Source organism: Mastomys coucha, unplaced genomic scaffold, assembly GCF_008632895.1.
Source record: "Mastomys coucha isolate ucsf_1 unplaced genomic scaffold, UCSF_Mcou_1 pScaffold22, whole genome shotgun sequence".
NCBI classification, from domain to species: Eukaryota; Metazoa; Chordata; class Mammalia; order Rodentia; family Muridae; genus Mastomys; species Mastomys coucha.
In genome coordinates this window covers 260,360,936-260,382,555 of record NW_022196905.1, presented here as the reverse complement: position 1 = coordinate 260,382,555, position 21,620 = coordinate 260,360,936, and the positions used below count along the sequence as shown (strand labels likewise).

The following is a 21,620-nucleotide window of genomic DNA, read 5'->3' as shown; positions in this document are numbered from 1 at the left end:
AAAAAAAAAAAAAAAAAGAAGGGGACCCTGAGCGGAGCTGGGAGGTGGTGCTCACTAGAGGGAGAGAAGATGTGTGACCAGCAGTCACCTGAATCATGACGATGAAACCAGGGATAGGGGAGGACCTTTCCCAACCCAGGACAGAGGAAAAAAGCAGATCAGTAAAAGCAGGTGAGGGTTGGCAGGGGGTTCCTGGGGCTGGGCAGGGGTGTAAGAGCCACATCCTGCAGGCTTACTGCTCTCCTTGGTGTGGTTGTTACAAACTGCACCTTCAGGTTCCAGGGCAGGGTCTCTGGTGGTGGAGTTGGGAGATGATTCTCAGCCACTCTGGGAGCCAGGACTGGCTGGTTGCATCTACTGCTCTCTACTGCTTCCCCTCCCTCTCAGTCTCCCACCTCTGATTTCACTCTCCCCTCCCCCCTCCCCCCATCCCTAACCCACCACTACCACTGCCCACCCGACTCTCAACCACTCCCACTCCTAAGCCACAAAGGTCTGTGGTAGCCAAGACAACTGTCACCTCTTGACCTTGACCTGTTGGTCCTCCTGCCTCCACTGCCCCAGAGTTAGAGTTACAGGGCATTCCAGGCCTTTAATCTCAGGCTCTTTTCCCAGGAGCTCAGACTTTTGGTTGCGTACTGCAGAAACTACAGCCGTCTTAAGCAAAGAAGAGGGAACTTAGTTGGTGTCAATCCAGAAAAGCCCCAGACACAGCAGGGTCCAAGGTGACAAATGACTCCCTGGGTGGGATTTCCTAGAGGTAACAAAATGAGTGGCCTCAGTTTGGCGAGGCCAAAAGAACCCTGGGAGAAGAGAGTTCTGTCAACAGTCCTGGCGACGTTCCTGTGTTCCACTGCTGATGGCCGAGCAGGCATGAGCCAAGCACAGCGGTTCCCACCAGTGTGCAGCCAACCTAAGGGTGGCCCTGACTTGAAGCAAAATGTGCACAAGAGAGGGGAAAGTAAGGGTGGCCCTGACTTGAAGCAAAATGTGCACAAGAGAAGGGAAAGTATCCTCCCAGGGGACCTCAGGGCATGGCTCCCAGAAGTGTGACTGGAGACGGAAAGCCAACTGCTAGGGATCCTCACTCTCTTAACCCAGCTGACCTTGGCTCATCCATAACTTGATTGCTCCAAGGCCTATGGCCTTGTCCTGTGGGTGGACAGCAGCCTTCCAGTTTGACCTCAGCCTGACCCCACCCCTGGCGTCACACCACCTTCTCCATCTGGATCAAAAGGATGCTCCCCACCCTGTGCAGACGGAAAGAATCATCTGGTTGTCTTCCATCACATAAACTAACAGCGTATCCTTGGCTCACATCAGCCCAGACCAATCTGCTTTTACTGTATCCATCCTGTGGCTTCCCTCCTCGCCTGGCTCACTTTCCACATTTTTCTCTCCCTTCCATTCACCTCCATCGGAAATCAGGAGCAGAGGATGGAAAACACCAGGGAGGAGGTGGAGGGCAAGACACCACAGAAAAGTTTCCAGTCAGAATGAGGAAATGAACCTTCCATTTAAAACAAATAAAGGAGAGAAAAGGAAAAACTGGATGAAAAAGAAAGAACAGAAGTGTCTGTCTCTTGAGGTATGGAAAGTGTGACTATTTGGGTTTCAGTTTTGCCAAGTGAGTGCCAGCAACTGTAGTCACATACCAGCAGGAGGCCTCAGACAGTTGCCCAGGAAGTGAGAGAAGGCAGAGGAACTCTTCCAGGAGGTAAGGGATGTGGTGGGTTTTTGTAGATTGTCAGGGGGATGAACTACAGTGGCAGATACTGCATCAGAGTGGCTGAAGACCACTGATCAAAAGGCCTTACCAAGGGAAGCAGCAGAGAGCTGGTGAAGAGAAATGGATAGGCAGAGGGGCGAAGGGGAGCCACGGGGGACATAGCAGCCAGGCCCTGAGGCTCAGCACCACTGAGCCCCTTGTGAACCAGGTCACCATGTAAGCTTCACACTTGCAGGTGGCTCATCTTCTTTCCTGGGGATAGGGATGAGGTTGGGGGAGCATGAAATGATGCTTCAAGGAGCAAGCTGGACCTTGGGCGTCAGAAAGAGTGTGTATCTCAGAGAGTCCTGCTCTACTTTTTGGTTGGCAGTGTAAGATCAGCCAGCCCTGACTGTCAGTCTCCTTTGTTACTGAAGTTGCAAGCTGGCTCCAAGGAACTGAAAGGAGGCATTGAAAATGAGGGTACCTGGATCCCTGCCAAAGGATTAAGCATTCAGTATAGGACCTCTTCTTTGCCTGCTGTGGTCCCAGCCAAGTGCTGGCTTCATGCCCTTTGTGATGCCGTCCACTAGAGGGAATGCCAAGAAGCAGGAAGCAGACATTAGCCCGGAGCTCAGGGTGGGTTTTCTCTTGGCCAAAGAGGATGTGGTCACTAAGACCTATTCAATCAGTACAAGCAACTATGTAAAAGTGATACCCACGGAGCTGACGCTGAAGTTACTCTGTAACAGTCCTGGAAGGAAAGAAAGTAATCTAAAGGGGACGTTTCAGCCATTAGTCTACGGAAACAAAGGACAACAAAGAATTACATTTCCCCCAGGAATACCATACTGGAAGGGACAGGCTGAACCCTGGTGTCAGCCAGGGGATGATCACCCCCTGTCCTCTCCCAAGCACCTTGACCCCACTCTCCCCCATACCCCCCCCCCACTGGCCTACACATTCAGGTCTGCATAGTTATAATCTTTGCCTTGTATTTAAACCCAAATCTCCCGTCAAGTCCAAAAATGGACTTGAGGGTGGTTGTTGGCAACATTGAAAACATTTCCTTTCTCTGTATTATCTGTGAAAATATCTTTAAGTAGGATTTTAGGAAGGAAGGGCTGAGCCTAGCTTGCTGGGGGCTGCCAGAGCCCCCAGGCTTTGTCTGTAAAGGTTCCACAGTCCACCATGGCCTCTGATCCTTCAGGTTGTCACCAAAGCCAAGAGGTCCCAGAGGAGCTTTATTCTTGAGAGCCTTAGTCCAAAACTGCTGTTGTTGGCCACCACAGGCCTGGCTCCCAGAGGCCAGTTGTGAGTTTAGAGCTCTCAGATTTCACTTCTGTCCACCAGGGGTCACCAGTTGCAGGTCAGAGAAAGGCCCTGCCTGACAGAATAAACCAAGAGGAAGCACCCAGATAAATGGAGGCTCCTGCCTGAACAGGTGACCTGGAGATGAGACAGGGAGAACAGTGGCAAAGCCTCCTTCCTTGTTTCTCTGATCTCAACAGAGACCCCAAGCTCTAAGATAGCCCTCCACGGTCCTAGCTAGGTGGGGTGCCTGCCAGAGCATCTCCATTAGAGAGAGAAGACTGAAGACTCCAGGGATCCCTGAGCCTGACCAGGAAGGTATAGATTGGTGAGTTCCAGATATTTCATAAAAGCCAGAAAGAGAGAGAGAGAGAGAGAGAGAGAGAGAGAGAGAGAGAGAGAGAGAGAGAGAGAGAGAGAGAGAGAGAGAGAGAGAGAAAGAGAGAGAGAGAGAAGTGCCCAGAAGGGCCCTTCTAGCAAATGCTGGCTCCTCTTTTCCTTCCATCTTTTTTCTTTGTCTCTTTTCTTGGTCTTTTGACTGGGACTCTATGAAACCGACTGGGAGTCACTATGAGACTCAAAACTCAAAATATCCTCTGCTTCCGTCTCCTGAGAACTGGGATTGCAGGTGTGTGCCACCAGACCTGGCTCCTGAATGCATGTTTTTCTGAAGACGTGTCTGCTAATGTCTTTACAGAAAGGTCCTACCCTGGGATGGGAAAAGCAGTGTCTGTTTCAGGTGCTGTGTTGGTGCCAAAGATGGATGGGAAAGAGTGCATACCCAAATCATCATGGCCAAATTAGTTAATGCATGCTATTAATTAAAGCAGGTTTGGTTTTAATTCCTATACATGGGCTGCCTTCCCCTAAAAGCAGCTGGATGAGGGAAAGATGGGGCTTTTATAGCTCAGGGGTAAGGAGGATGTAAGAGATGCTCAAAACAGTGCCATCACCTCAGGTAGTCAGAACAATGTGATCATAGGGCTCAGGGGTAGGGGCCACAGAAGAACGCCATCACATCAGGTAGTCAGAACAACATGATCCTGGGGCCATAGAACCTTTTGAAAGGTGGAGTTGCAAGATGGTTATAAACAACTTTTTTTTTTTTTTTTTTGGTTTTTCAAGACGGAGTTTCTCTGAGTAGCCCTGGCTGTCTTGAAACTCACTCTGTAGACCAGGCTGGCCTTGAACTCAGAAATCCACCTGCCTCTGCCTCCCAAGTGCTGGGATTAAAGGCATGTGCCACCACCGCCCGGCCTATAAACAACTTTTTCAAACAAAGATGGTTGCCATTCCTGGAGCAGGCAGTGCAGGACCATTTGTAGTTAAGGCTACAGGAGGGGCCAATCTTCAAAAAACAGAGGTTTCATCATAAACAGGCATGAGCCTAGTTTGTCTTTACCCTAAAATGGCTTTGAGACAGGCTGGTTCTTCAGCTGTCACTTGACCCTAACATTTTCAGTAGCCCCAGTGACAGCGACTGTCGGTACAGTAAGTGACTGTGGTTTTCTGAATCCTTTGAGGCACCAAGGATCTCATGTTTGCTCTTTGTTCCTATGAAACAGATGCCATTTTCCTTCTACAAATACCATCTATGAGATACAGAGAAAAGGGCAAAGCCACACTCTGCAGAGGCCGGGGGTGACCTCAGCATGTCCTGGTGTTCAAGTCTGCAATCTATGGGACTTGCGATGTCCTTTGAGGACTGCCAAAAACTGTTGGCCAACTGTGACTTGTCCTCATAGTAGAGAGGGCTGGGCACAGGGAAGCCATTTGGCCTTGGACTTCAGAGGTTGGCAACTGGTTAAATTCTGGGGTGACACCTAAACACGCAAGCCTCTGCAAGTTCCTGGTGTTTGTGGTTCCATCGAACAAGGGCTTCCCAAGCATCTCTTGTGCTGATTTTAAGCCCTAAAGCAGCTGCTGTTCCTGCCAAAGGCCTGCTCTGTCCTGGGGAAAGCCCAGAATTACCAATAGGTGGCTATTCAGAGGGACCGCTGTAACAGAGGAGACCACTCTTCTCAGCGAGCTCTTGGCCTTGAATGTTAATAGCTATTTTACTTGGAGATTCTGACTCTGGCTGATGTAACTGCCCTATTTTATCTCCATTATCTCAGGTGTACCTACTCTCAGAGAATGAAGAGTGGTGAACAGTCAGGCCTCAGTAGATAAACTGAGGCTGTTGAAAGTCTTGGTGGGGGCGGAGCTGGCAAGCAAAAGGCTTTCTTTCCCAAGTCTCTGCCTGCTATCTTATAAATTAGTGATTGGTTTGGGTTTTTTGTTTTTGTTTTTGTTTTTGTCTTTGTTTTTCGAGACAGGGTTTCTCTGTATAGCCCTGGGTGTCCTGGAACTCACTCTGTAGACCAGGCTGGCCTCGAACTCAGAAATCTGCCTGCCTCTGCCTCCCAAGTACTGGGATTAAAGACCTGTGCCACCACTGCCCGGCATAAATTGGTGATTGTATTATCATTACCAAAAGTCAGTTATCTGTTATTTTATCTGATTCTGTAGCCTTTATCTCTGGTTCCTTTCTCCAAGGAAAATAGCAGGGCGTGGCTTTGAACTGTAGGACCAGAGTCAAAGACTTAAGTGTTCAAAGGGAGCTGGGGTCAACATGTCACCTGGCACGGGCATCTTAACTCCTCACTTCCTGTGTTAGCTTTATGTCAACCTGACATAACCCAGAGTCCTTTTAGAAGAGAGAATCTCAGTTGAGAAAATGCCTTTACCATATTGGTCTGGGATCAGATTGGTCTTGACTGATGATGTGGGAGGGCCACGCCCACTGTGGGTGTGGCCAAACCCCGGGCTGGTGGTCCGGGTTCTATAAGAAAGCAGGATCAAACCTTGAGGAGCAAGCCAGTTAGCAGCACCCTTCGCAGCCTCTGCACCAGCTTCTGCCTCCCAGTTCCTTCCCTGACTTCCTTCAGTAATGGACGAGGATGTGGAAGTGAAATGAGCCCTTTCTGCCCTGAGTTGTTTATGACCACGGTGTTCATCACAGCAACAGAGACCCTAAGTAAGACACTCTGTGTCCTCCTCTCAGAGCTGGGCTTCTAGCACCTATTCTGTAAGGTCATCCCTTGGGGGAACACCCAGCTCCCTAAGTAGTGTCCAGCACATAGCTTGTCGGCCAGTCACCCCTGGTGTACACTGAGTCTACACCTCACGCTGACAGCTACATGAGCTGGAGGCCAGACAACAAAATGCGGGGACATGGAGACTTGCTCTTAGCTATCTCACCTTCAACACACTCTCGAGCACATAGTGTTCTGCTTCCTTGGAAGGCTTCTTTCACGCTGGACAGTCTATCTCTCATGGGACATAATCCTTACTGGGACTCTCTTGAATCAAGAAACTTAAGCTGGAAGAAATGAAGTGCTAGGCCAGGATCGTACCTGTAGAAGGACTCCAGTCTGCCTTGAGATCCACCCCCTCCCACCTGCAGATCCACTCCTGTGCCTGCAGATCCACCCCCATGCCTGCAGATCCACCCCCATGCCTGCAGATCCAACCCCCACCCCAGCCTGCAGATCTACCCCCATGCCTACAGATCCACCCCCATATCTGCAGGTCCACCTCTGTGCTGGCAAACCCAGACCTGACAGCAGAAGGAGTCACGAAGGATGCCTTTCCAACCCTTAAATAAGCACGTACTTGCTGCTTTGTCATGGCTGCCTCTGCTGTCAAGGCTAATCTTGGAAACATTGCCACAGTGAGAATTTTCTGTTCCAACTTGAAAGGGCTCAGGACTGCTCCTCTGTATGTGCCAATTCTTGAGTGGTGAGGCCACACTATGTGTACAGTGCCCTGGGCTCAAAAAGGCCTCAAGCTCCACCTGCTTTTCCACTGAGCTTCTTGGGCAAGCCAGCAAGTACTCTCCCCTCAAATATCCTTGTGTGTGTGTGTGTGTGTGTGTGTGTGTGTGTGTGTGTGTGTTTCTAGATGGGGTCTCACTAGGTAGCCCTGACTAGCCTGAAATTCCATATATAGACTAGGCTGTCTTTGAACTCATAGAGATCTTCATGCTTCTGCCTCCAGAGTGCTGGGATTACATATGTACATGACCACGCCTGGCCTTCCCTCATTTTTATTAGGTGTATTGTAGCTTTGAAGTTGTTTTTATTGTTTGGTTTGATTTGGTTTGTGAGCTTGCATGATCCCCAGAATAGGGTCATCCACATAGAACTAGCAAGCTCCTTATTCAGATTTAAGCGATGCCTCCTGGTTGGTGGGAGAGAAGTGTCATCCCTTTCTATCCCAGATGGGTCCCCATCACCCTGCAGGACTTCCCTTCATGAGGCTGTCCACCTTTGAGGGGCTGATACATTTCACTGAGGCAGACAAGAACTCCAACTCATAGGGGCCATTCTGCAAAGGGTCTTCTGATGTTATCAGGGAGAGCATAGAGCCAGTGCCTGGCCCCAGTTTGACTATGGTGGTCTTTAGATTTTGTTTGTCAAAGGACCATGATTGGAGCCACCCCTTTTGCATTTGTAGCCCAAGAGAACCATACAGAATCCTGGGATGCAAGCTCCACCACAGATTTGCCTCAGCCTGGACCCTCTCATCTGACGACCAGAACCTCAATTCCCAGTGTATGCGTGGCACCCACTGATCAGATGGTCTCCACTGGGCGGAGGCTGTGTCTGTGCATGTTGGAGATTGGTTCCAATGCTTTGATTTGATAGGAAATCTATGTGTCCAGACACTGAAGGTCCTTATCTCCAATTGGATTTTGATTGATCAATAAAGATGCCAACTGCCAATGGCTGGGCAGGAGGGTGGGGGACACTTATAATTGTGCAAGTAGGACATAGAGAGGAACAAGAGATTCGTCATGACTTGGGGTAAAAGGAAGAAGGCCACTGGCCATTTCCCCAAGTGGGCCTGGGGTATCAAGGGAAGGTTTAGGAGCACCCAACCTTTGAGGTAGCCAGGCATTTTAAAAATAAGCTAATGTGTGTGTGTGTGTGTGTGTGTGTGTGTGTGTGTGTGTGTGTGTGTTTCATTCAAGGATCCAAAGACAGCTCCTGGACTGGTGCGAACATGCAATCCTCCGGGAATCAAAGTAGCAAAACCCACCACTACATGTGGATTAAGAATCTCATCAATGATTTAGCATCAAGTGTGTGTATACATTATGTACATGTGTCCCCATGTGGAAGCCCAAGGACAACTTCAAACACCAGGTGTTGTTCCTCGGGAGCCATCTCCCTTGTCTTTTGAGACAGGTTCCCTCATGGCCCTGGAGCTCACTAATGAATCTAGACTGGCTGGACAGTGAGTTCAATAGAACCCTTGTGTCCATCCCTCCAGCACTGGGGTGGCAGGAGCACACCACTGAACCTGGGTTCTGGGGATTAAGCCCAGGCTTTGTCTGTTTGTCATTTTCAAGACATGGTCTCGCCAGGCAGTGGTGGCACACGCCTTTAATCCCAGCACTTGGGAGGCAGAGGCAGGCGGATTTCTGAGTTCGAGGCCAGCCTGGTCTACAGAGTGAGTTCCAGGAAACATTATGTAGTCCTGACTGGCCTGGAACTTATTATGTAGACCAGGATGGCCTCAGACTCACAGAGATCCTCCTGCCTCTGCCTCCCAAGTGCTTAATTTAAAGACACACACTACTATACTGGCTCAAACTCAGATATTAATGTTTATAAAGCAAGCACTTTACTGACTGAACCATCTCTTTATTTCTTGGCCCTCATCTGTGCATTTTCTTAAATTTTAGTGTGTGTGTGTGTGTGTGTGTGTGTGTGTGTGTGTGTGTGCAAATGGATCTATGCACATCTTGCATGCCTGGTGGCTACAGAGGCAGAGGCAGGAGCGGGTATCAGATTCTTGGAAAGTGGAGTTATTAGATGGTTGTGAACTGCCATGTGAGTCCTAGACATTGAACTCCTGGTCTTCTAGAACAGCAGCCACTGCTCTTCACTGCTGAGCCATCCTTCCAGCCTCTTATCTGAAATTAGGTGATAGCTTGAGGCTTTAAGACTGGATGATACTCTAGAGCAACCAACTTGTTTTGGGATAAGGAGATGGTAAGATTGTACCAGCCCGGCACCTATCCAGACTATGGCACAAGCATGAGCTAGCTCTGTCCCTAGTGTGCAGGGTAGTGCTAACTGACACATGACACAGGGAACAGGAAGCACACCCCATCAGCTGGTGGCAGTCAGCACTCAGTGGCATCTTTCATGCCACATGGCGTAAGACCCATTCGGTGTCCTGGTCTGCTTTAACTATCAATCTGACATGGCCTAGAGTTTCCTAAGAGTTCTATAGAAGAGTTGCTCAAATTTGATTGGCCTTTTGGCATCTGAGGGGGATTGTCTTTGATGGTTGACTGATGTGGGAGGGCCCAGCCCGCTGTGGGTGGAGCCATTCCCTCAGCAGATGGCCCTAGGCTAAGCTTGCTAAGCGCGAACCTGAGAGAAAGGTTCTGGGGCAGCATTCCTCCATGATTTCTGCTTCCAGTTCCTCTTTGAATTCCTGACCTAGAAGTTAAGGCACATAAACCCTCTCCTTCTCTAAGTTGCTTTGGTCAAAGTGTTTATCACAGAAACAGAAAGAAAGCTGTAGCACTTTGGATACATGAGGCTAAGTACCCAGCATGTCTGTTATATGCATGGAGTCATCTCTAACCATGGACCGGGCTTCCCACCTCTGCCCAGAGCTCAGGCTTTTGTGGCCATCCTGGGAGCACCTGGTGCTGCTCTCTGTGAAAGCTGAAGTATTAAGCAAGCTTTGATGGAAATGTGTCAGCAACAGGTAGAAATGTGGTTAGCCACATGAAGGCTCATCAACCAGGCTCCCAAAACTACCCTGGGCTGTTAAATTTGTCTCTGTGCAGGATGCCCAGATGACCAGGTGTGATGCACACACCTGTAGTCCCGGGACTCAGGAGGTGGAGGCATGTCTGAGTTAGGGTTTTTCTGCTGTGAACAGACACAATGACCATGACAACTCTTATAAGAACTGCATTTAATTGGGGCTGGCTTACAGGTTCAGAGATTCAGTCCATTATCATCAAGGTGGGAGCATGGCAGCATCCAGGCAGGCACGATGCAGACACAGCTGAGAGTTCTACATCTTCATCTGAAGGCTGCAAGTGGAAGACTGGCCTCCAGGCAGCTAGGATGGGTCTTAAAGCCCATACCCACAGTGACACACCTACTCCAACAAGGCCACACCTTCTAATAGTGCCACTCCCTGGGCTGAGCATATACAAACCGTCACAAGGCAAGGAGATCAGAAGTTCAGAGTTATTCTTGGCTACAAATGGGATTCGGTGCCAGCCTGAGCCACAAGAGACCCTGTCTCATAAGAAAAGAAACTCTTTGGAATTCCTTGTAGGATTAGCACACATCTCCAAAATCATCCTGTGCCTGTGTGTAGTCACATGTAGGGACTCAAGGTTCTTACCGCCATCTAGTGGCTGTGCTCGGGACTTGGCCTTCATCTATCCTAGAGCTTACGGTGGACCTGCTGTGGCAGGCTCTGCTCTAGGACACTGGCTGGGCCCACCTTTCATGGACCTCCCTGGTTTTTGCAGCACAGCAATCCCTTGGGGGACAGAAGGCTGTACTCACCGCACATGCACACGTAGGAAGTGCTGGGCCCACTCAGTCAAATGTACATGTGTCCCTTCTCTTGTTTGCAGGGATCAGTGGTGGCCCTCTGGAAAACCACTACAGGCTGAAGCAGTTTCACTTCCACTGGGGAGCAACAAATGAATGGGGCTCCGAGCATGTGGTGGATGGCCATGCATACCCTGCTGAGGTTCGTAAATGCTGTGAGACATCACACAACAGCCATGGATATAGTATGGAATAGAGTTTATTTAGGGCATGGTGAGGAGAGTTGAGGGGGTAGAGACAGAGAAAGGCAGAGTGAAGGGAGAATGGGGGGAAAAGGGACAGAGAGGCTAAGAGAGTAAAGAGAGAGTGTGGGAAGGGGCAAACAGTCCTTTTTTTTTTTTTTTTTTTTTTTTTAGAATTATTTACTTAAGCCGGGCAGTGGTGGCACATGCCTTTAATCCCAGCATTTGGGAGGCAGAGGCAGGTGGATTTCTGAGTTCGAGGCCAGCCTGGCCTACAGAGTGAGTTCCAGGACAGCCAGAGCTACACTGAGAAACCCTGACTTGGAAAAAAAAAAGTATTTATGTAGTTTATGTATGTGAGTACACTGTAGCCGTCTTCAGACACACCAGAAGAGGGCATCAAATCCCATTACAGATGGTTGTGAGTCACCCTGTGGTTGCTGGGAACTGAACTCAGGACCTCTGGAAGAGCAGTGGGTGCTCTTAACCACTGAGCAATCTCTCCATCCCCAAAATAGCCCCTTTTATAGTGAGTCAGGCATACCTTGCTGTTGCCAGGTAACTGTGGGGCAGAGCCTAGAAGGAATGCTAGCTAACACAGGTCACCACCGAAAATTGAATCAAACAAGCTGAGGCTCTGCAGTTGAGACAGGCACCAGGTGATGCCTGGAGACCTCTGAGCACTACATTTTCCAACATAAACAAAAATGGAGTGCCCATGTGGTGATAAGCCATGGGGTTTCTACCTCAGCTGGAGAACTGCCAAATTGCCATAATTACCTTGTTGATCCCATCTCTGCCTCCTCCTCTTCCCACCCCTCTGCCTTCCACCCCCAACCTGGGTGAACACTCAACAATTTGGCTCTCATCGTCTTCTGGTTGGAGCCGTGAACCAGAGTCTAGCCAAAGCCACAGACGGAGCCCAACGGTTGTTGTTGTTCATTCTGAACTGGCAAGTGTGGCCACTAGAGGGCGCATGGAGTCTCTCCCCATCTAGTGGTAATCAAAGTTCTTGTGAGCAGACATGTCCACTGAGGAAGGCCTCTATGGTAGCTGATCAACTTGAGAGCTCTTGGGCTCTGCCCATCCTCCCTGGTTCATGCTCAGACATTCCCCTGTGACCATGTGCAGATGAGGAGGGAGGAGGGAAGGCAGGCAGATACAAATGAAGGCCAGGGGTCTACATAGACTGTCAGTCAAGAGGTCGATGCAAATGAGGGCCCCTGAGACTCGGAGCTGCTTTCTAGGGAGTCTCAGATAGACAGGATGAGTCTACCCAGCTGGTCCCAGAGGTCACGGCCAGGCACAACCTGGGAGTGAGGACTCAGAGCAAAGTCCTCGATAGCAACAAGCAGAGCTTGCTGGTCCTGGTCCCTGAGGACTCATTATTAGGTACAATTGAGAATTCCTCTACTCCAACTCTTGTGCTTTGAGAAAATGTGCCCACTGCCATATCCAAGGGGCCTCGGGACCTCCCTTTGACAAAGCCATCATATTTGCACGGAACCCATGCGCATCTTTCCGTATAGCCATCCTCAGCTCTAACACAGAGGACTCAGTATACATAAAATAAATCTTAAGCCGGGCCGTGGTGGCGAACACCTTTAATCCCAGCATTTGGGAAGCAGAGACAGGTGGATTTCTGAGTTCAAGGCCTGGTCTACAGAGTGAGTTCCAGGACAGCCAGGGCTATACAGAGAAACCCTGTCTTAAAAAAACAAAAATAAATAGATAAACAAACAAATAAATAAATAAATCTTTTTAAAAAGATTATTTAATGTATGTGAGTACACTGTCACTGTCTTCAGAGGCACCAGAGGAGGGCATCAGATATTTACAGATAGGTTACAGATGGTTGTGAGCCACGAGGTGGTTGCTGGGAATTGAACTCAGGACCTCTGGAAGAACAGTCAGTGCTCTTAACCACTGAGCCATCTCTCCAGCCCAATAAATCTTAAGAGAAAGAGAGACAGAGACAGAGACAGAGACAGAGAGAGACACTAACATACTGTGAGTCAAACGTGAATACCTGTTGCTATTTGTTTCATTTCAAGAAAAATACTGACCTAACTTTTTATTCCAAATAGATACAAAATCCATGGGTGGGAAGGTACAACTGGACGCATACCCAGACTCCCCACACTCAGAGCACTACAATTCCCAGCCAAGGAGCACCACCTGGCTGACACAGCTGCCTCCCTGCTGCCTCAAGGACTCTGCTCCATTCCTTCCCCTTGTGAATTCCCACAGCGCCTTATGAGGTCCACAGTCCCACATCCAGGAAATAGAAGGATTACACAATAAAGACAAGGCAGAGTCCAGGTCAGATGCCAGGTGAGATGCTGGGGACTTACCTCTCTGAGAAACTGTTCAATGCTGACAGTTCTGTATCTTATTTGGTGACCCTTGTTCCAAGTGACATGTTGGTACAAATGACCAAACTATTCACTTCTGTCTTGGCAACTCAAAATACTTTTGACAGCTACTGGTCATTGTTAAGTTGACAGATTGAATCACTTTGAATTATGCTCGTTGATGAGGGAAGATTTCTGTCTTTATTTCTTTTCTGTTGCTGTGATAAAACACCACGATCAAGGGGCAGCAGTGGCACCTGTCTTTAATCACAGCACTCAGGAGACAGAGGCAGGCTGATTGATCTCTGAGTTCAAGACCAGCCTTGTCTACAGAGCAAGTTCTCAGGCTACACAGAGAACCCCTATCTCAAAAACAAAAGCAAACCGGGCAGTGGTGGCTGGTGGCGCATGCCTTTAATTCCAGCGCTTGGGAGGCAGCTGCAGGTGGATTTCTGAGTTGGAGGTCAGCCTAGTCTACAGAGTGAGTTCCAGGATAGTCAGGGCTATACAGAGAAACCCTGTCTGGAAACAAACAAACAAAAATAAAAACGAAAACAAAACAACAAAAAACCCCATCACGGACCAAGGCAGTTTACAGAAGGGAGGGTTTATTTGGACAATGGTTACAAAGTATATACCTATCATAGTAGCAAGCAGCAGATTTAGCCACAGGAACAAAAGCTGAGAACTTAATAGTTTTAAACACAAGCATGAAGCACCGAGGGCAAATTGGAAATGCTCTTTAAATATTCTACCCGCCTCTCTTTCTCAAGATTTATTTTATGTATATGAGTCCTCTATGCGCATATACATCTGTGTGCCAGAAAAAGGGCAGCAGATCCCATTATAGATGGTTGTGAGTCACCATGTAGTTGCTGGGAATTGAACCCAGGCCAGTGCTCTTAACTGCTGAGCCATCTCTCTGGCCTCCATCTTTAAATTCTCAAAGTTCACCTCCAAGGACACACTTCCTCCAACAAGTCCACCCTCTTAAAACTTCCCTAAACAGCGCCACTCCCCATCCCCCGAGACCAAATATTTAAATACGTGAGCTCATGATGGACCTTCTCATTCAAACCACCACAATCCCTATGGGTTGTATGTAGACAGGAACATGCCCTGGAGGAGGTCCCGCAGACTGTGTAAGTGGAGAAGAGGAGGTAAAGGGAAGTTTGCATGCACTGCTCTCCTCTTCTGACTGTGGACGTGATGTGACCAGCTAGCTGCCTCAGGCTCCCGCTGCCTTGAGTTGAGTAAACGGTACCTTTGAATCGTGAGCTAAAATAAACCCTTTTTCCTTCCAGTTGCCTCTTTCAGGGTGTAGGGTCACAGCAGGAGGAAGAGCAGGTAAAGCAAGAGTCTCCCCACTTTCTCCCTTCAGTGATTCGAAGCTCATGCAACCTGTGTTAGAGGCGCTTCAAGAACTCTGGCCTCCAGCACATTGTGTACCCATGTGATAATGGCGTGACCCATGGGTGTGCTGGACAGAGAGCAGCATGACTGCTGTTTCTGCTGCACTGTGGTGTGTTAACATTCTCTTTCTACCCTGTTTCAGCTCCATCTGGTTCACTGGAATTCCACAAAATATGAAAATTACAAGAAAGCCTCCGTGGGGGAGAACGGGTTGGCGGTTATCGGTGTGTTTCTGAAGGTACTGTCTGCTGGGTAGGCACGCCTCTCCCACTGAGAATGGCCTTTTGTACACTGCCCCCCCCACCCTCCGCAATCACGGTGTGTTTTCACTGTCTGCTGCCCAGGCTAACACTCGTGTGTCTATGCTATGCAGCTCGGGGCCCATCACGAGGCCCTGCAGAGGCTGGTGGACATCTTGCCGGAAGTAAGACACAAGGTAAGAAGCATGAAACCAGCAAAGCTGGGCACCCAAGTTGCCAGAGCAACGACTCACTCAGGAAAATTCAAAGAGTTTGGCAGAGGCTGTGGGACTCAGGTTCTGGAAAGAGAAGTTAAGGGCTGGTCCTAAGTAAGACTCTTGTCACGAGATGAATCTGGAAGCTTTCCCTCTGAGCCTAGAGATTGGTGGTATATTGTCTGTAATTCCAGCTGAGGCAGGAGGATTGCCAAAAGTTCAAGGTTAGTCTGGGCTACATAATGAGTTCCAGGCTAGCCTGGGTTACAGAATGAGTTTTATTTTTTTCACCATTAAGGTTTTTTTTTTTTTGAAGATTTATTTATTATTATAATTAAGTACACTGTAGCTGACTTCAGACACACGAGAAGAAGGCGTCAGATCTCATTATGGGTGGTTGTGAGCCACCATGTGGTTGCTGGGATTTGAACTCAGGACCTTCGGTAGAGCAGTTGGTGCTCTTACCCGCTGAGCCATCTCGCAAGCCCCCCCCAGAATGAAGTTTTTAAAAAACAAATAAGGAAGAGGACTCAGGTGTAACTCAGTTGGTAGAGGCCTCACTGAGCATGCACCGGTGTAAACTGCGTGGGGTGGAAGATAGCCGGAATCTTGGGAGGCGGAAGCTGGAGGGTAAGAAGTTGAAAATCACTCTTGGGATACTTGAAATCCCATCTCAGGAGGAAGAGTAATAGGCTTTCTGTATATTACTGCCCATTCCTCCTACCCCAATACCCCCAACCCCACGAAACAAGGGTGCTGGACTCCTTGGGATCGCCAATTCCGCTGCCCAGGAAATCCCAGCAGCCTGTAGAAGAGTTTGAACCCATCTTGGTTCTTGCTTGGCTCACGCACAATGTCCAGGAGTGACAAAGTCTGTTAAAAGCAAACTGAAATACCTACCTGCTGCGTGTGAGCCTATGCACCAGAAAAGGAGCCTGAGAGCCAGGACAGAGCAGATGGGGTGGAGGGGTGGGGCAGCCTGGGTGGTGCATATAGGACAGTGGCAGGGCCAGGGCTCGTCCTGAAGGTGGCCAGGCTTCCTTTGTATGTTAGCCTGTCTCGAGGGGATGGCAGAGTAACAGTGTTGCTTTTCTTTAAGAGCAACCCAGAGGGGACTTTGATGGAAATGTGGAAATTCCAAAGAGATGGGTTTATTTATTCAGTACCACAACAAAGAATTCTGAGGCAAAAGGAAGCAAGGTGGCCATTAGACGTGGGGACACAGGGACAGAGGAGGCTTCCATCTGTCTTAACAATGGTGAGAGCTGACCTGCAGGAAAGTGTGGCCACCCCTTCCTCAAAGCTCACAGGAGCGTTTGATCTGTCCCTTGCCTCCTCTTGATGTTGTGGTCCAGATGCCCCTTGGGATGGAGACAGATCCCTTACCCCCACTGTTCAGGGCCCTGGAACACCTCAAGGCCAAGGTACTGGGCGCCTAGCTCCTTACCCTCTTCCTTGCTGGTCCACAGCCAGGACAAAACTGGTGTATGGGATGTTTTCCCAGCTGGCCTCTGCCTCCCACAAGGGTGGGAGAGAAAAGAGACGGCTGCTCAGGGTTGTTTACTCAGGGTCTGCTGGACTTCCTTGGAAGGTTCTGGAGCCACTTTCCCTCACAGGCTGACCACAGGGGAGACATGGGGCCTGGGACTCAGTTCTGGCTCCGGTCACACTAGCCTCCTCCAAATAACCCATAGACTCTAAGAAATAAGAGGTCTGTAGGACACGAAAGGCCCAGCCGTGGACAGCTCCACAGGCTAAAGACTGGGAGATGCTCATGGACCCCTGGTCCAGTGGCTCTCATTTGCAAACTCAGGACTTCTAGGGGTGTTTGGTATGTGGTGGAGATCCTCAGTCAAGAAGTCTTGGGTCCAAGGCCTTTGATCTACCAGGGAACTGTGTGGTTTGATCAAGTGACTTCACTTCTCTGAGCCCCGACTTCCCTGTTTGTGAAATTTGGATCTTAGGAGAGGGCCTTGTTATCCAGATTAAAGTGGCAGGTTCACACGGGTTGGTCTTTGGTAAACTGGTTAGGTCCAGGCCCCAGCTGTGGCTCTCAAAGGCTCATCTGCTATTGTGATGGGGGAGGCAAGGGACGCTGTGGAACCTACTGGGGTGTCTCAAGCAGGTGCATGGAACTCAGCGGTCTGCTGTGGGCTCTGAGTGGGCTCCTACCTTGAGGAGCACTTGGGGATCCTATCAGACTTTAAAATGCTTGACCGTGGTTACTCAGAGGAGGATGGGGAGATGGGGGGAGGAACAGGTGGCCTGGGGGTCAAATCCCTGCTCAACTGCTCAGTAAGCCCATCCTGGAGGATGGTTTGCTACAGCTCTGGGTTCCTCCCCTGTGTCTCCACAGCCTAGAAAACAATGTCATGGCTCAGGCTGGCTGGCCTAGCTGGAGTTTGGGGTCTCCTTGGACCCAGTGGCACCCTGTGTAGTACTCAGAATTACTACTAAGGGTCTTGATTGGGTTCATTTTCTCTGTCTCCCTGTCTCCCCACCACCACCACCAATGTGACTGTCCCAGGTCTGCTTGGTTCAGGATCCCAAGGACCACTAGGCCACTAGGAGGTTCATAGGGAAGGAGGAGCTCAGTCTCTGCATCCTGGAGCAGTGACATCCTGATATGATGAGCAACATCCAGGCGGTAAGCAGGTGGCACTCCTGCTGCGGAGGTGCCGTCTTGTAGGGACACCAGTCCCAGGCTGAGGCAAAGTATCACTCTCTGTAGGTGTTCCTCCTCTGTCTCCTCTTTATGCAGATGTTGACTTTGTGTGTATGCAGGTGTGTGTGTGGAGGTGTGAAGGTTTGTGTGTGCAGGTATGTGTGCAGGTGTGTGTGCAGGTGTGTGTGCAGGCCTCAGGTGTGGGTCCTTAGGTGCTGCCCACCTAAGTCTTTGAGTCCCTTGGTGTCCTAGAGCTCACAGAAGAGGTGAGGCTGGCTGGCCGGCCAGCAAGCCCCAGGATCTACCTGTCTCTGCTTCCCTGGTGCTGGGGTTGCTGGAGCATACACCACCCTGCCCAACTTCCCTACATACCTTCTGAGGGCTAAACTCAGGGCCTCAGACTTACAACACAGGTACTGGACTGACGCAGCCATCTCTTCGACCACTCTGTTTTTGTGCCTCATCCACTAATTCTGACCACACCAAGTCCTTGATGTTTCTGTTGTCCCGCAGGCTGCTTCTGCCTCAGGACCTTTGCAACAGATGTGCGCACACCACACCCTTCCTTCATGTCTTCTGTGTTTGTCCTCAGATGTCACCCCATTAGGCCTCTGGGACCATGCCTTTCACTGTCTTCCACGTCGTCCTGCTTCCTCACCTTGTTACTCCCCCCCCGCAACCCCCAACAAAGAGTTCTCAGTGTAAAGTGCTTGTGTTTGCTTGTTGGTCCTGTGGGGGTCCGAGGAAGGAAGTGTTTCTGTCCACTTTTCTGTCTGTGTCCTCAGCACCTGAGGCAAAGTTAGGCTCCCAGTCAGCTCAGACAGGCATTTGTGATTAAATGAAAGGAATGCTTGCTTGCATGAGCAAAAGGGCAGTGGCATCCCAAGGGAGCTGAGAGAGTCTTTATGAAACCCAGGAAGCACTGCAAACACGAACTGTGAATGCAGGACCTGAGGCGGAGGCCAGGCTGACTCCAGCTGTCTTGAGAGGAGGGCAGAAGGCTTGAGCAGATGCAAGGCAGGTTGAGGGTGTGGGGTAGAGGGGTAGGAGGGACTGTCGCTCCCACCTGCTCCCTGTGACAGGGAAGAACTTGAGGGTTGCGGGGAGGGGCCCACAGCATGTACACTTTATATGTCAGGCTGCTTGAGAGAGACAAGGCAGCTGGGTTGGTTTGCTTGGTTTCGTTTGTTTGAGGCAGGGTTTCTCTGTGGACCAGGCTGGCCTTGAACTCAGACATCCATTCACCTCTGTCTCCCAAGTGCTGGGATCAAAGGCATATGCCACCACCATGGCCCAGTGAGAGACAGCTGTTTTAAAACTGTAAGATTTATTGATGCAACAACTGTTGAAAACACACGGTGGATCCTTAAAATTAAAAGAATAAAAAACAAAACAAAAAACAAGAAGAGAGAGTCCATTTGGCCCAGCAATCCCATGGATGAACTGAAAGTTGCCCAAAGCCAACAGCACCCACCCCATCCCCTTCTGGAAGTACTTTTAAGATAGCCAGAAGGGAGAAGCAGGCCAAGTGCCCAACATGGGTGAATGCAGATGAAATGCAGCCTAGTCACATGGCAGATGCTTCTCAACCAGCACACATCAGTAATTTCAGCACTCAGCAGGAGGAGGCAGGAGGATCAGGAAGTCAAATTTATCTGTCTGCTGAGCCGTGGTGGCACATGCCTTTAATCCCAGCACTTGGGAGGCAGAGGCAGATGGATTTCTGAGTTTGAGGCCAGCCTGATCTACAGAGTGAGTTCCAGGACAGCCAGGGCTACACAGAGAAACCCTGTCTGGAAAAACAAAACAAAACAAAACAAAAAAAATATCTCTGTCTAACACATTTTGAGAACACCCTGGGCTACACAAGACCCTATCTCAGCTGAGTATTGTCATAGGCCTTTAATCTCAGTTACTTGGGAGGCAGAGGCATTAGATCTTTTAAGTTTGAGGCTAGCCTGGTCTACAGAGAGAGTTCCGGGAGAGCTGGGGCTACACAGAGAAACTCTGTCTTGAAAAACATAAAACCAGCCAAACAAACAAACAAAGAGGGGTGAGGAAGGAAGGAAGAAAGGCAGGCAGGCTGTTCTAACACTTACTGTGCATGGCAAACCTTAATGATGACAAGGACATCACAACGCTCAGTAAAATAAGCCAGGTGCAAAGCCAGCCATGGAGTTCGAGGCTAGCCAGGGCTACACAAAGGAGACAAGTTGACTTCTATGGGTCCGCAGGTTCAGAGCTAGGAAGTGGGCTTCCAGCAGTCAAGGAAGAATGGGAGTCCGTGTTTAATGAGGCAGAGAAAGTTCTAGAGCTCTGTGTGGGTGATGACTACATGAAGTGATGTCCTTAAAACCTCCGAATTGTGCCGGGCAGTGGTGGTGCGTGCCTTTAATCCCAGCACTTGTGAGGCAGAGGCAGGAGGATTTCTGAGTTCGAGGCCAGCCTGGTCTACAGAGTGAGTTCCAGGACAGCCAGGGCTATACAGAGAAAGCCTCTCTTGAAAAACCAAAAAATAAAAAATAAAAATAAAAAAATTTTAAAACCCTACAAATTGCACACTTGAAGATGTCAAAAATGGGGCTGGAGAGATGGCTCAGTGGTTAAGAGCACTGGCTGCTCTTCCTGAGTTCAATTCCCAGCAACCACATGGTGGCTCACAACCATCTGTAATGGGATCTGATGCCATCTTCTGGTGTGTCTGAAGACAACTACAATGTACTCATATACAGTAAATAAATATTTTAAAAATGACAAAAATGGTACCCCATATTTGTGTACACACATCCAGCCGAGGTATATAGGAAGGCATAACTTTCAGGGCAAATATAACCATTTGGTAAGAGTCGTTCCCCCCCCCCCTTTTAAGATTTATTTATTTATTATATGTGAGTACACTGTAGCTGTCTTCAGATACTCTAGATGGTTGTGAGCCACCTTGTGGTGGTTGGGATTTGAACTCAGGACCTTTGGAAGAGCAGTCAGTGCTCTTACCCTCTGAGCCATCTCCCTAGCCTGAGTCCCTTTTGTTTTGTTTTGTTTTGCTTTTTGAGACAGCGTTTCTCTGTATAGCCCTGGCTGTCCTGGAACTTACTCTGTAGACCAGGCTGTCCTCGAACTCAGAAATCCACCTGCCTCTGCCTCCCAAATGCTGGGATTAAAGGCATGAACCACCACTGCCTGGCCTGAGTCCCTTTTTTATAAAGAAGAGTCATATTTTCTTTATGTTTCCACATATGACAATGGTGGCCATATGATAACTGTTTGGCCATCAAAGCTGTGGTAAGACAGAGAGGCACTTGGCTCCTTCCTGGCCTCCATATATGCTGGACCCCATAATTGATGGGGCTGTGGTTCTTGTTCTCAGGATACACGGGTGGCCATGGGACCCTTTGACCCCTCTTGTCTGCTGCCTGCCTGCCGGGATTACTGGACCTACCCTGGCTCTCTCACCACCCCACCACTGGCTGAGTCAGTCACCTGGATAGTGCAGAAGATGCCCATTGAGGTGTCCCCAAGCCAGGTGAGCACTCCCGCTGAGTCACAGTCCCCAAAGAGGTCATTTTTACCTGCCTCTTCATCCAGGTGTCATGGTAGGGCGTTGCTGGACTCCATTTTCTAGTCCATCTGTGTTTGTGTGTTGTGGAGGTCTAAATTCAACGTCTGGTTGTCACTCTTGGGATACCATTCGCCTTGTGCTTTGAGACAGAGTGTCTCATTGTCCTGAAACTCACACGTGAGGCTAGGCTAGCTGACTGCTGAGCACCAGGATCCCCTGGCTCTACTTCCCCAGTGCTGGGATTATAAGAGCACACCATCATGCATTCTAGGGTCAAACTTAAGTACGATACTGACTGAGCCACGCGCCGCCCCCCCCCCCCCCCCCCCCC

The 21,620-nt window shown here is 49.5% G+C and overlaps 1 protein-coding gene across 1 annotated transcript in view; it reads left to right on the top strand.

Annotated features, from left to right (window-relative positions):
• Ca5a (carbonic anhydrase 5A) overlaps positions 1 to 21,620 on the top strand; it is a 30,702-nt gene that overhangs the window by 8,071 nt on the left and 1,011 nt on the right. The window contains exons 3-6 of the mRNA XM_031337391.1: positions 10,686 to 10,804; positions 14,754 to 14,849; positions 14,985 to 15,047; positions 21,098 to 21,253. Coding sequence (XP_031193251.1) covers positions 10,686 to 10,804; positions 14,754 to 14,849; positions 14,985 to 15,047; positions 21,098 to 21,253 — 434 coding nt within the window. The remainder of the gene's footprint in view (positions 1 to 10,685; positions 10,805 to 14,753; positions 14,850 to 14,984; positions 15,048 to 21,097; positions 21,254 to 21,620) is intronic.